Genomic DNA, 15,195 nt, shown 5'->3' with positions numbered 1-15,195 from the left:
TCTCACTACAAGAAGAGAAAGAACAGGAAAAGGAAGCCGAGACCAAGAAAGCGACACAAGACCTTTTTAATTCCTTTTTCCCTGCATCAGGAAGCTTGCTTTCCTAAGGCCCCTTCTGCACATGCAGAATAATGCACTTTCAATCCACTTTCAATGCACTCTGCAGCTGGATTTTACTGTGCGGAAGAGGAAAACCCACTTGCAAACAGTTGTGAAAGTGGATTGTTCTGCATGTGCAGAAGGGGCCTAAATGCTACCGGGACAGATTTGGCTGTTTTCGTGAACCAAAATAAAGGCCTGGGAGTTTTATGTGCCCCTTTGTGGGGATGCACCTTCAAACTGCCCTGCTCCAAGTGGCTTCAACAACCCCTCCTCTTCGGGCGTTTCCCCACTTACCTTTGCTGCCCTTTGCTGCGCGCTACTCTCAGTGCGCGGTATTTCTGGGCGCGCCCGGGCGTCCCCACGACCCCGCGCTCTGCGCTCTGCACGGGGTCATCAAAAGGCGGTGTTTCAAGGAGTGCCAGGATGCCGTGCACTGAGGGGGCGCGAGAACGGCAGCGTCGGGGCGACTGCGCTGTCGCCGCCCCTGTAGTGGGGAGTGCCGGGGGACCCCGCGCTACTTGAGGAGAGTAGCGCGGGGCTTAAGGTAAGTGGGGAAAGGGCCTTCCTGTGCTGTGGTCCTTATGCAAACCAGGTCCTGTAGCGTTTATGAAAATGTGCAGAATCTGAGCTGGCTGGTTAGACAAAGTGCAGCTTCAGCCTCACGCCCTCCCAGTCTCAGCAAGGGAAACCCGTTTCACCATCTTAGCACCCGCCAAACCCAAATCCAGAATGCTGCCGTTAGCACAAGGTTGCCAACCTCCAGACAGCACCTGGAGATCTCCTGCTATTATAACCAGACTGTTATTATCTCCAGACAACCAAGATCAGTTCCCTTGACAAAATGGCCACTTTGGAGGGCGGACTCTGGCATTATGCCCTGCTGCGGTCGCTTCCCTCAAAAACCCAGCCCTTCCTAGGTTCTGTCCCTCAAATCTTCATGTATTTCCCAGTCCACAGCTAGCAACCCTACACAGCACAAATCCTTGTACACAGCTTGTGGGATCCTCAGCATGAGCGTCAAATTTCCCGTCCACACATGACGGCCATTTTGTGGCTGTTTTCGTTATCCTTAACATTCCCCTTTTTTCTAGCCTTTTGTAGCCCAGGAAATATTCTCTACCCAGAAGGGACACACATCATTCAAAAAGGACAAGAAAAACACACAACTGGCGCATCCTCACGCTATGCTAACAAAAACCTGCTGTTTCACACTGCAGTCTCCGACAACGTTCTGCTAGAACGAATGCATGTTACAGGTCATTGTTTTCTTATCTGAAATTCTAAACAAACGCAACAGTTTTAGCTTTTCCCTCCTTTATTCTTTTTAAAAATATTTGTATTTCTTTTTCATTTGGGTGCTGTGTTTCTTTGGTTGTATAGCCATAGCTTCTAGCAAGATTTTCTCCTGACATTTACCGCACTAAAATTCGTGGCTGGCATCTTGCAGGCGAAACGTCAGGAAAGAATGCTGCTAGAACACGGCCATACAGCCCGGAAACCACACAGCACCCAAATGATTCCGGTTGTGAAAGCCTTCGACAATACATTTTCTTTTTCAGTTTCTGATGATTACAATTTCACCCAAAGATAAGCCACTTATCTCTGAAAGCTTACAAAAGGGGTGGGGGGGAGATACCAGTTTTCATGAAAAGACACGGAGCTAGAACCAAAAAGTGCCCTTCCACAGACTGAAGTGGTTTTCCGTTCCAGGAAGCATCACTGTTAGGGATCATGAACCTCCAGGTTCTGCCATCAAGTTGTATGAGGCCAAATTCCTATCACAACTCACTCATGCAGCACAATCAGGTTTCCACGTGGGAGAAGGTTTATATCCACAGAAATGTTGGTGTTGATCTCTCCCCCTGGAAATGGCTAGGTGTGCCTGAGAAACAGGCTGGAGCAGGGGTCTGCAACCTGCGGCTCTCCAGATGTTCATGGACTACAATTACCATCAGCCCCTGCCAGAATGGCCAATTGGGCAGGGGCTGATAGGAATTGCAGTCCATGAACATCTGGAGAGCCGCAGGTTGCAGACCTCTGTTCTAGTGCTTATTTTAATGCTTTCCTTACTTACAAGGAGATTTCAACACTGCCTCTGGAAGCCTTTATTTGCCCCTATAGTGCTGCTCTGTTCTGGATGGGCCAGGCTAGCCCAATCCCATCAGATCTTGGAAGCTAAGCAGGGTTGGCCCTGGCTAGTACTGAGATGGGATACCACCAAGGAAGTCCAGGGTTGCTAAGAGCCAGGAAGTGGTACACCACCTCTGCCCTGACCTGGGTGGCCCAGGCTAGCCCAATCCCATCAGATCTTGAAAGCTAAGCAGGGTTGGCCCTGGTTAGTTCTTAAATGAGAGCTCACCAAAGAAATCCAGGGTTGCTAGACAGAGCCAGGTAGTGGTAAACCACCCCTAAGCTAAGCAGCATTAGTCCTGGTTAGAACTTGGATGGGAGACCACCTAGGAAGTCCCAGGTCTCAACGCAGAGGCAGGCAAATAGCAAATCACCTTTCTTCATCGTTTGCCTTCCAAACCCTATGGGGTTGCTGTAGGTCCGTGGTGGCGAACCTTTGGCACTCCAGATGTTATGGACTTTAATTCCCGTCAGCCCCTGCCAGCAGGACCAATTGACCATGCTGGCAGGGGCTGATGGGAATTGTAGTCCATAACATCTGGAGTGCCAAAGGTTCGCCACCACTGCTGTAGGTCGTCTACGCCTTGACGGGACTTTCCATCCCTAAATATCTGCAAAATTGCATGTTAGTCCTGGGGCTATAGATGAAATGTCATACAACCCTAGTGAATTATAAACAATAAACCAGCACCTAGCATGTTCTTGTGCTCTGATGTCCCTATTAATGATTAACCTGCAATATTTTTATTATTGAGGCTTCAGGTATCGTATTCAAAAGTAAATATGTAGGAGCACAATTCGACAGACAAAAGCATTCTGGTTTTCCCCCGTTATTTGGTGCCTTTAAAGGCGACAGCCAATTGGTCTCCTGCATCAGCCGTTAAGGTCACAGAAATTGATAACCCTTACAAGCTATGATTACGGGACTCTGCCTGTGTCTCGCAGATAATGCACTTTGTGAATTAATCCTCCGAAGGCAAATATATTGTAAGTAGCTTGTTATCTCCAAAGTACTAAATTGAAGAATACACAGGATTATATTGACAGAAATTACATTTTCCGTAATGGGGTTTAATATATCTGAAACCTCTCCCGGTCCCTTTAAACTGAGAAAGGGTTTGGAGAATTCCAGGTGCTTCAAGACCAAATGTATTCACTAAAATGGATTAGGCCATGTACATCAAAGCCGCGACAATATTCATCGCTGACATTGATTGAATAATAAAAAAGGAGAGAAATAAATACTGGTTTTGTCTGAAGGCTGGCGCTTTCCCATTCTTCCCTCCCACCTTTCCCTACCCCTGGGCTGCCGAACCGTTTTCTTGGACATTGTTTCAAAGAGGATAAGGTTTCCCCGTCATAAACACTAGCCTAAAAATATCAGGACAATTAATTAGATACACTTGATTTTACACAGAGTTGGATTTCAGTCTGCTCCAGATAGCAACCTCGTCCTTGCATATACCATGTGATGCCTGCCTTTCAGGGCAAGAACCAATGGCGATACGTTAAATGGTTAAATCATTATAACAGCAACAAAAAAGGAGAGTGCTTTTTGCCAGCTTAAAAGCCCAGGGCGTTTCCCCACTTACCTTTGCTGCCCGCTACTCTCAGTGCACGGCATCTCTGGTGCGCGCCCGGGCGTCCCCATGACCCCGCAGAGCGCGGGGTCATCCAAAGGCGCCGTTTTGAGGAGCGCCAGGGATGCCGCGCGCTGAGGGGGCGTGAGAGCGGCAGCATCGGGGCAGCTGCATTGTCGCCGCCCCTGTAGTGGGGAGTGCCGGGGGACCCCGCGCTACTTGAGTAGCATGAGGCTTAAGGTAAGTGGGGAAAGGGTTCATCACAAACATAAGGAACTTTATATTTTTAGACAGATTTCTTTCTCTCCTCCCTCACCCTCCCAACCCCAGTCAGGGGAGGAGTCCATTGCAGAAGTTACACAGATTGATTTATTCTTAAGCAAGATTTTAAGCAACTTGTATTTTGGTTTTCTTTCTAAGGGCAACTTTGCAGCTACAGTTACCGTTTCCCCGAAAATAAGACAGGGTCTTATATTAATTTTTGCTCCAAAACATGTGTTAGGGCTTATTTTCAGGGGATGTCTTATTTTTTCCCCCATGATTTTGCCCCCCCTCTTCCCCGTGACCAGATCAGCTGCGCCGGGGAATCTGCAACTAGGGCTTATTTTTGCAGTAGGGCTTATATTTCAAGCATCCTCCAAAAATTCCAAAAAAATCATGCTAGGGCTTATTTTGGGGGGTAGGTCTTATTTTGGGGGAAACAGGGTATCCCTTCCATGTTGTTGGGGTTCGCGATCTGGAAATCCGCATTAAAAACTTTGGCCCTCCCTTCGCACTGAAGAATAAGCCTGAATTTCTTTTTCTTTTCTTTCAATTAAAAAAAAAAGAAATCGTGTATATTTATAGTATTAAAGGATAAAATATGTCGCTATTGTACAATCCTCGGCATACATTTTACGCATTTCCAAGTTTCTGAACTTTTTCTGTGCCGTCTGCTGGCTTTCGCGTGCCGTCCGTGGCTTCTGCAAAACTCCCCGCAAAATTTTCTCTTTAATTTCTCACGCAATATGTCCCACAATGTATCAGAACGGCGATGCGGAAAGTCGCGAAGGGGAAGGGGTGACTATATCTTGGAATGGAATTTGTCGACTGCAAGGATAAGCTGGTGCTTGCTGAGGCTGCTCGGCTCTCTGGATTTGACTATGATTTAAATAGTGTGCATGCCAGATCAGGGCTGGCATTAGTATGTCCTCATGTTGGGTAGCCACCAAGGCCCAGGGTTTCTGGCAGGGCCCATGTAGTTGGTACCCCATGGCCACGCACTTGCTAGCATCCCATCACCCCTGGTCTCTGCTGCATTCCTTGCCTGGTACCATCGGGGAAAGGTCTGCAGGCAGCTATAAGTATGGATGGGGGAGGAGACACAGGTAGGTGGCAGGGCTGCAGATGGGTGGAAGAAGAGAAGAGGAAGAGTTTAGATTTATACCCCCTTTCTCTCCTCTAAGGAGACTCAAAAGGGCTCACAAACTCCTTTTTCCCTTCCTCTCTCAAACACTGATACCTTTTGAGGTTGGTGGGGTTGAAAGAGTTCAGAAAGAGCTACGACTAGCCCAAGGTCGCCCGGCAGGCTTCATGTTTAGGAGTGGGGAATCAAACCCAGTTCTCCAGATTAGAGCCCACCTGCTCTTAACAACTAAGCCACCCTGGCATGGGTGTTTGGTGGTGTGTGTGTGCATCGGGGGTGGGGGGGAGGAACTGGCGACTGTTGACCAGACCCCCCCCCCAAAAAATCCCTAGAATCGTTACTGTGAAAGATTGCAAACAGCAGTTTCACAATAAAAACGAAGGCTGACGGAAAGAATCACTGCAAACGGGACCATAAGCACGGCAAACGTGTTTGCACTTTCTTAGCTGCTGAGGAATTTGTTTTCTCGAAAGATCCTCTCCGTTCAGGCCCGGCACAAACACTTCTGCACTGAAATCCGACTGTTTACCAGTAAGTAGCAAAGCTTCTGCAGAACTAAAATAACTAGTTCCCATAAGAGAAAACATTCTCTAGGCTATGCTGTCTCTGCATTCATAAACTAGGAGAGAACGAAGGCTACAGGAGGGCGCGTCGGCCCCATGCAAATCATTAGCCGCCCGTCGCCAGAGGCCGGAATACTGATTTCGGCATCGACACTAAAAGTAAAAAATGACTTACCAATTGTTCACTTGAAGTATTGTGAGCCCCGTGTCTTGTGCCAACTGCTTTTTCTGTTCTTCCGAAGGGTAGGGATGCTGAAAGACACCAAAAGCAAACGTCCCATAAATATACAGGGTTGGGGCAACGTTACTGCCGAGATTTCAAACGATAGTTCTAACCAGCCATTTTGTCGAATCGTAAAAGTGCAGTAACTGTAATTAAAGAGGAAAATGCTGAGGTGTGTCACTCTCGTAATTATTAATGGCCTACTACATCATATAATTAATGGCAGTAAAAGGCAAGCCAATTATAAAGATTAGTGAAGTGGAGAAGGGGGGGGGGAAAGCCACTTAGGATACAAGCGAGTAAGTACCTTGATACTGAGAGAGGTAAGCTGTCACAAAGTTTAAATTCTTCTCCAAGGAACTTGAGCACAGAACACTCCCCCCCCCTTTATTGCGTCTGGCCCAGCACAGATAAAAAGCCCCTACTGAACATCAGCAACTCCTTAGTTTCGGGTTTCACGACGTCTTTCTGCCTAACATTTACCATGTCTACAAATTTTGTTCTAATGTAACACCACCCTGCAAACTCCATGATGGTATTAAAACTTCAAAAGCAGATAAAATGGCCAGGTTCTCCCACCCCGCTATTAGTGGGGGAGAAGGTGGCCAAATTCAGGTTGGAAAACTCCTGGAGATTTGAAGATGGAATTGGAGGAGGAGGAGGAGGAGGAGGAGAGTTTTAATTCATACCCCCCCTTTCCAGAGGTGGGATCCAGCAGGTTCTCACTCACAGGTTCCTGAGAGTAGGTTACTAATTATTTGTGTGTGCCAAGAGGGGGTTACTAATGGGTGATTTTGCCACGTGATTTTTGCCTTAGTTACGCCCCTCCTCCGCTCCTCAGCAGTAGCGCGCAGAACTTGAAGAAGTCTAGCAGGAGGTGCACCGGCGTGCGTGGCAGCCTGCGCCTGCGTGCATTCGTTTCCTGCCCAAGGACCGGCGCAGTGGCTGCATCCTGGCCACAGCCCCACCCAGGAATGCCCCGCCCCCAGAATGCCCAGCCATGCCCCCGTCGTGCCCCGCCCAACCCCATTGGCGCTACACCACTGTTTGAATCCCACCACCATGGGAACCTGTTACTAAAAATTTTGGATCCCACCACTGCCCCTTTCTCTCATGTAAGGTGTGTCAAAGCAGCTTACAATCTCCTTCCCTTCCTCTCCCCACAACAGACAGCCTGCGAGGTAGGTGGGGCTGAGAGAGTTCAGAGAGAAATGTGACTGGCCCAAGGTCACCCAGCAGGAATGTAGGCGTGGGAAAACAAATCAGATTTCCCCAGATAGAGTCCTTCACTCATGTTATGGAGTGGGGAATCAAACCTGGTTGTCCAGACTAGAGTCTGCCTGCTCTTAACCACGACACCACTCCTGCTCTCTACACCACGTTGGCTCAGTGGAGTGTAGCACCAGAGAGCCTGCCCTCCAAGGGAGCTTATTTCTGTAGTCTAGGTTGGTATTTTGGGGGATCTCCAGGCTCCACCTGGAGGCTGGCATCTCTAACAGCAAAGTTTAAATGGTATGGTATGGTATTGGAGCAGCAGTGGCGTAGGAGGTTAAGAGCTCGTGTATCTAATCTGGAGGAACCGGGTTTGATTCCCAGCTCTGCCGCCTGAGCTGTGGAGGCTTATCTGGGGAATTCAGATTAGCCTGTACACTCCAACACACGCCAGCTGGGTGACCTTGGGCTAGTCACAGCTTCTCGGAGCTCTCTCAGCCCCACCTACCTCACAGGGGGTTTGTTGTGAAGGGGGAAGGGCAAGGAGATTGTAAGCCCCTTTGAGTCTCCTACAGGAGAGAAAGGGGGGATATAAATCCAAACTCTTCTTCTTCTTCTATATGTAATTTATATTCCGCCCTCCCCCGAAAAGCTCAGGGCGGTGCACAACAACATAACAACAACATCAATAAACATAACATCGTAGAACAACCATCAATAAATGCATCAGTAACATAGGGTCAATAAACATAACACCATAAATAATAAGAGTGACTACAAATATTAAATGGAAAATGTCCAGTTTTTTGCTGCAATTTGGTACATTTTTCAGTTCAGAGAATGCTCTGATATTGCTTGTGCCTTTTACGCACAATATCTCGATTTGAGATTTTCCAGAGATCAGACGCTTGAAAACTCACGCCCTCAAAAAAACTTGTTGGTCTCAGAGGTACTAAATGACTAGGTTAATACGTTACTATATGTCAGTAGTTAAGGCTATAGTTGTTAAGCTGATATATACCAGTAGGCGTTACATTTATTAAATAGCAGAATGCCAGATGAAATAAGTAGGATAGAAGTTTCTCTCTCAAAAATGTATTATGTTTATATTACATGGAATATTAAGATTCATCCTGTTGTGTTGTTTGTTACATGGTTGGCTATTTTCCTTTTATATGTTTTTTTCTATTCTGGTTCATGTAAAAATTTATATATATATATATATATATATATATATATATATATATATATATATATATATATATATATATATATATATATATATATATATATATATATATATATATATATATATATAAATATATAAAAATCTGGTTGGCCTCTAAATCTAACTGTTTTACTGAAGCCAACATAGCTACTCCCTGAAATTTACACAGAATATGTAAGTACTCAGCTGGAAACTCCACCAATATGAAAATAGTGATGAATGTGAAGTACCATCTTCAAACAACATTAATTTCTCAATAAAAAGTCACTTTTAAAAACACAGTATAACCGTAATTCACAAATGTTCATGTACTTTCAACTCTGGAGAAATCTGGTTCGTGGGCAGCTTGTCACTCAAAAGTCTATAAAATCCTGGAGTCCATCTGATTAACGGACCAAGGTGATAGATACTCCTGAGATACTTGCTTCTTTTCAACCTTTGAGAACATTAAACAGTTCTTTGTGAATAATAAAGAACATTTTAAATAATGTATTTATGTGCATAGCGTCTCACGCTTACGTAGTATCCAAACCTTGTGTGTTTATATTAATGAAATTCACACTCCACATGTTTTCGATACAGGAATAAATAATATTTTTAGAAATTTTCCATACATATTGGACTGTAGTTGAATGAAAGTACATTTGGGCATTTGTTTTTACGATTGAAATGACGCTATTTCCTGTTTATTTAAGCATGCATGTTCTTCACAATAAATAATTGTGAAAGTTCCTCTCTTTGAAAAGGGGAAATATTTATTAGCATTTGTTTTCCTTTTATTGCTGCTATCCTTGTAATTCCTTTGTTTTTATTGTTGGTTGTTGAATTTTTTTACATTGTTTCTACGTTTCGCTTTCATATTGCTGGTCTATGACCATAATTAAAGTTTAGGTTGTATGGATTTCCCAGTATGTACCTCACAGGGTGTTCGTTGTAAAGGGGGAAGGGAAAGTGTAAGCCCCTTTGAGGCTCCTATAGGAGAGAAAGGGGGGATATAAATCCAACTCTTCTTCTTCTTCTTCTTCTCCCCCAACCAGCTGTGGTAAGATCCGTCCAAAAAGACAGTATTCAAAGTGGATTTGGGATTTATGTAAGCGACAACATCCTGATTTCCAGACCTACCCATTTTCTGTACACCTGTCACTACCGCTCACACATCTCTTGCAGGCTTTTGGCTAGCTTTAAAAAAACAACAGTCCTAGATTAGGCTGACCAGACGTCCCGCTTTTGGTGGGACAGTCCCGCCTTAGAACAATTTGTCTTGCGTCCCGTGGGTTTTTTCAAGTGCCCCGATTTTTGGTAGGCTGCAGCACTGCCTTCTGGGGCGCAAGGCAGTGTGGCAGCCTCCCGCACGCGCAGCCGCAGGAGCGCACTGCCTTCTGGGGCGCAAGGCAGTGTGGCAGCCTCCCGCACGCGCGGCAGCTGGAGCGCACTGCCTTCTGGGGCGCTCTGTGACAGGGCAGGAAACGGGAGCGCCCCAGAAGGCCATGCACTCCTGCGGTTGCACACGCACAGCCGCCCGTCCCGGTTCACAAAGGTGACCACCTTACCCTAGATGTACCATTACAGAGTCATTATATATTTATTTAATTATTCTTTACCGGACTCTAAAATGGGAAACAGTACAGATTTCAGTCACCAACTGTAGTATTCTTTTTGTCATTGGCATTTCAAAAATGCCCTCTCCTGCATTACATTTATATCTTATGATTAGACCACCCTCGTAACATGCTATGGATTGCAATGTGAACTGCGATTCCACCATCTGACAATTTTATAGTTTGGAAATTGGTTTTTGTTTTGTCGTTTATAGTGAAGTTTTTAATATGTATATTGCACACCGCCCAGAGCCCTTTGGGGGTGGGCAGTATATTAAATTGAATAAATAAATAAAAGTGCGGCTAGACGCCTTTCTTTCTTAGGGAGGCTTATAGCATAAATAAAATACATAAAATAAAATATAGTTGTCACACATTGTGGGGGTTAGGCTCATCCCCCCACCCCGTGATCTGGAAATCCACATAAAATTTTTTGGCCCTCCCTTCATACCGGAGGAAAAATCTCAAATTTTTGTTTTTCTTTTCTTTTAACTTTAAAAAAGAAATTGTGTATATTTATGGTATTAAGCGATAAAATCAGAGGTGGGATCCAGCAGGTTCTCACTCACAGGTTCCTGAGAGTAGGTTACTAATTATTTGTGTGTGCCGAGAGTTACGCCCCTCCTCTCAGCAGTAGCGCGCAGAACTTGAAGCAGTCTAGCAGGAGGTGCACCGGTGTGTGTGGCAGCCTGTGCCTGCGTGCATTTGTTTCCCGCCCAAGGACCGGCGCAGCGGCTGCGTCCTTGCCACAGCCCCGCCCAGGAATGCCCCGCCCCCAGAATGCCCAGCCACACCCCCGTCATGCCCTGCCCAGCCCCATTGGTGCTACGCCACAGTTTGAATCCCACCACCATGGGAACCTGTTACTACATTTTTTGGATCCCACCACTGGATAAAATATGTTACATTAGACAACATTATACATATATTTTATGGATTTCTAAGTTTCGAAACTTTTTTTGTATCATCTGCAGGTCTTTTTGTGCCATCTGGGGCTTCTGCGAAGCTCCCCCCCAAATTCCCGTTTAATTCACATGCCAACCCGCGATATATCAAAACCGCAATGGGGAAAGTTGCGACGGGGAAGGGATCACTGTACATAAAAAACCTAAAAACCACCATTTAAAATTGCTACTAGCTCAGGACAAAACTTAGCCAAATACCGTCCTAAATAAAACCATCTTCAGCAGCATCCTAAAGACCAAAAGTGAGGGGCCCAGGTGAACCTCTCTGGAAAGACTGTTCTATAATCATGGGGCTGTCACTGAGAAGGCCCCACGCTTCCTTCTACTAGCCAAATGAGCCTTATTGATTAATGAAGAATTCAGGAGGACTCTTCCTGTGATCTTAATTTAAGGTGACCAGATGGTCACCTTGTAAACCCGGGACGGGGGTAGGCGGCTGCGTGCGCAGTTGCAGGAGCACACTGCCTTCTGGGGCGCTGTCGTTTCCCACCCTGTCACAGGGAGGGAAATGGCAGCACCCCAGAAGGCTGTGCTCCTGCGGCCGCACGCGCAGGAGGCTGTCACACTGCCTTGCGCCCCAGAAGGCAGTGCAGCAGCCTCCCAAAAATCAGGACAATGCAAGGAACCCGCGGGACAAATTATGCGAAGGCGGGATTGTCCCGCCAAAAGTGGGACGGCTGGTCAGCCTATCTTAATTCCCAAGTAAGAACATATGGGAAAAGACAGTCCTTTGGTTCCTCTTCTAACATGATCTGTCCTTAGACTATTTGTCCTTTACATGGTACCAGAAATTATACTGGCTCCTTCTACTGTGGGCCAAACCTATCTTCCTGTAAAGGGCATTGATGGTGAGTAAGGACGCTGGCCCCTTCCACGCATGCAGAATAATACACTTTCAATGCACTCTGCAGCTGGATTTTACTGTGCGGAATAGCAAAATCTACTTGCAAACAATTGTGAAAGTGGATTATTCTGCTTGTGCGGAAGGGGCCGCTGAGAATTTCACTGAGAACAAGGTCAGCTGGCAAAAGTGACACATTGGAAGATGGCAGTCAGATGAGAGCCTGTTCTGTCCGTGATGAGCAGCTGCTGATCCAGTTTGCATTAGGTTTTCCCAAAACAGCACATGCGCAGAGGTGTTGCCGATTGAAAGGGCTCGGTGGCCGTTAGTACCACAAAGGACTACATAATCCAACACCGAAGGGTGAGATTCTACTGAAATCCAGCATTCCTTGATGACTGATCTACAGGATTTCCAAGTGATCAAATGAATGACTTAGCTGTCTGTTAAGCCACCTCAGCAGAGACTTACAAGGGGTAGTAACGGAATTCAACCGGGCTCCGTGAGGACATGTGTGCATGAAAATCCAATTGCGTTGTCTTAGGTGGTTAGAAAGGAACACGGTGAAACAACTTGCTGAATACTGATAGACGAACTATTCGGCTGGTAGCCGAAAAATCAGATCTCTGTTTGCAATTTACGGACATGATGTGAAACAAACCAGTGGATTTTCGGGCATCCCTTTTTGCATGCCAGTTTCTTAGTTTGGAGGCATGCTTAGATGATGTTTTACTATATAATTATTTATTCCTGACTGCGTTTTGAATGTACTCTTGATTTGTCTTTCAAAAATGTCTGGCAACGCTCCAGAATCTATTTTAAATGCCAAATAAAGGTTGTTGTTGTTGTTGTTAATTATTTATTTAAATTCATTTACACCCCACCTTTCTCCCCAAAGGGGAATCCAAAGCATCTTACACCCTCCTCTGCATTATCCTCACAACAACTCTGCAAGGTAGGTTATGCTGACAGAGTATGACTGGCCCAAGTTCATTTACCACGTTTTCATGGCATGTGCGGGGATTTGGGTCTCCCAGTTACCAGTCTGACACTTTAGCCTTACTATGCTACTCAGCATGATGTAGTGGATGAGAGTGGTGGACTCTAATCTGGTGAACCGGGTTTGTTTCCCCACTCCTCCATATGAAGCCTGCTGGATGATCTTGGGCCAGTCACAATTCTCTCAGGTCTCTCTCAGCCCCACCTACCCCACAAGGTGTCTGTTGTGGAGAGAGGGGAAGGAGTTTGTAAGCAACTTCTCCTTGGGGTTGAGAAAAGCGGGGTATGAATCCAAACTCCTCCTCCTCCTCCTTCGTCTCTTCTTCTCCCTTTTCTGATTATTTCTTTATGGGCGCAGTAAGTCAGAGAATTAGGCCTATGTAAACTTAGCAAGCCCTTACGATGTTTTCAAAAGCTTCCAGTAGAGATTGTGCTTTATTGACTGAGGCTTAACTTTTCATCACTTTGATGTCGGAGGGAACACTATTGCTCTTTCTCGTTTTTGGGTTGCCACCTTGCATGTGATCAGGTTTTTACGTAACCCAGCAAACTGTGTCTAATTCCACGCAGGAAGCAAATATTTTCAAGACAGCCTCAAGCTATTGGGGATGAGAATTTTGTCGCCATCGAGCAATTTTCAATTGTTCTGGACTTTCGTTCAGACAGATAAAATTAGCCATCGGGATAATACAGCGATTGTGAAATAATAAAAAAGCACTTTTAAAAGTATCTGAACAAAAAATTTCTTGAAAGCATGATGTATTTATGGTCATCTGATCCTCCTCTCCCTGTCCCACAGTCTGATTATTGGCTTAGTGCAGTATAACTGTTGGTTTCGAGAGGGGGGAACCCTATAATTGCTATAATCACATGAAAGCTGTGACTCCATCTAGCTAATCTTCTTGAGCAAAAGTTCACAAGGAGGTTGTTTAAGAGGAAAAGACGCAGCGCGTTTCTACTACCTGAAGCACTGTTCATCTTTATTCTAACGTCAGCTTTTGAAGATAGTAACATCCATGCCTTTAATTGACTTTTTTTTAAAAAATCAACATACTACAGGCTAGGTCAGTGATGGCAAACCTTTTCGAGACCGAGTGCCCAAATTGCAACCCCAAACCCACTTATTTATCGCAAAGTGCCAACACGGCAATTTAACCTGAACACTGAGGTTTCAGTTTAGAAAAAACAGTTGGCTCCGAGGCACGCATTACTCAGGAGTAAGCTTAGTGAAGCAACCGTGCAACACTTCAAATGGGTGAATCACGATCCTAGGAGGGTTTACTCAGAAGCAAGACCCATCGCCAGCAACCGAGCTTACTTCCAGATCATGCCCAGGTCAGCCTAGATGTGTGTGTGGAGGGGTGATTTTCCACCCCTCTCCCACATGATGAACTCTGTGCGCGAGTGCCCACAGAGAGGGCTCTGAGTGCCACCTCTGGCACCCGTGCCATAGGTTCGCCACCACTGGGCTAGGTGGCCATGAAAACATTCCAAGCCGGGTTGTCTTCTCACCCAGGGGGTGTACGCTACAGAGAAACTGCAACCAAGGAAAGGGTTATAACCTTGAAATTTGCCATTTTAATAAGGAATTTATTCTGCTGCCTTTATCTATCTAGCGGTGACTGTAATGGCGCCATAAATTCTTCTTTTTTTTAAAAAAAGTGCAAACTTTAGAAGTCAAATTAAAACGGTCTGGAGTCCGGTGAAATAAAGTAGATTTAATCCCCGCAATCATTTGGAATCTCAAAGCAGACCAGGTCACTGTTTGATCAACAGCGCCAGGAGAGCTTCACTTTTTCGCCCCCGACACACATTTCACCCAAGTGCCATTATCTTTTAAGAGCTTAATTATTTGCAAACAATTGATCAAGGCCGGAATCGGAGAAGGGATACGGCTCAAACCTTTGGGAGAATGGGAAGGCATTAGGAGAGCAAACAAAATTACCTTGAGATCTTACCATAAGAATTAACAACTGCGACCGCAAATAGGGCAAAAGCGGTTGCCGGAGCTATTCTTTCTGGAGTGTTTCCCATTTGATCTTCATTAACACCTTGGAATGAGTGAAAGCCATAAAAGAGTGATTATGTATAGAGAGGCTTACGGCTCCCTTCCGTGGTCAGACTTCCCACCCCTTACCAAGCACAGCTAGGCTCAAAACGGTCAGCATGGAAAGCAAATCCAATCGGAGCTGCAAGGGAGCTGTGGAGCAAATATGTGCATGCTTTTGATGCATGTATTTATTTCTATCCCACTTTTTTCCCCAGCTGGGACTCAATGGGGCAAAACCAAACAGCCTTGCCAAAGAGTAGGACACCAGCACAAGGCTTGCTCGTTTTCAATACCAGGTC

At 45.6% G+C, this 15,195-nt stretch overlaps 1 protein-coding gene across 2 annotated transcripts in view; it reads right to left on the bottom strand.

The window, feature by feature from the left end:
- MEIS1 (Meis homeobox 1) overlaps positions 1 to 15,195 on the bottom strand; it is a 229,257-nt gene that overhangs the window by 47,986 nt on the left and 166,076 nt on the right. For both annotated transcript variants that reach the window (XM_048501620.1, XM_048501626.1), the window contains exon 9: positions 5,956 to 6,032. In XM_048501620.1, the coding sequence (XP_048357577.1) occupies positions 5,956 to 6,032 (77 nt within the window). The remainder of the gene's footprint in view (positions 1 to 5,955; positions 6,033 to 15,195) is intronic.

This window comes from Sphaerodactylus townsendi, linkage group LG01, assembly GCF_021028975.2.
Source record: "Sphaerodactylus townsendi isolate TG3544 linkage group LG01, MPM_Stown_v2.3, whole genome shotgun sequence".
Taxonomy (NCBI): domain Eukaryota; kingdom Metazoa; phylum Chordata; class Lepidosauria; order Squamata; family Sphaerodactylidae; genus Sphaerodactylus; species Sphaerodactylus townsendi.
This window is presented reverse-complemented; position numbering and strand designations above follow the sequence as displayed.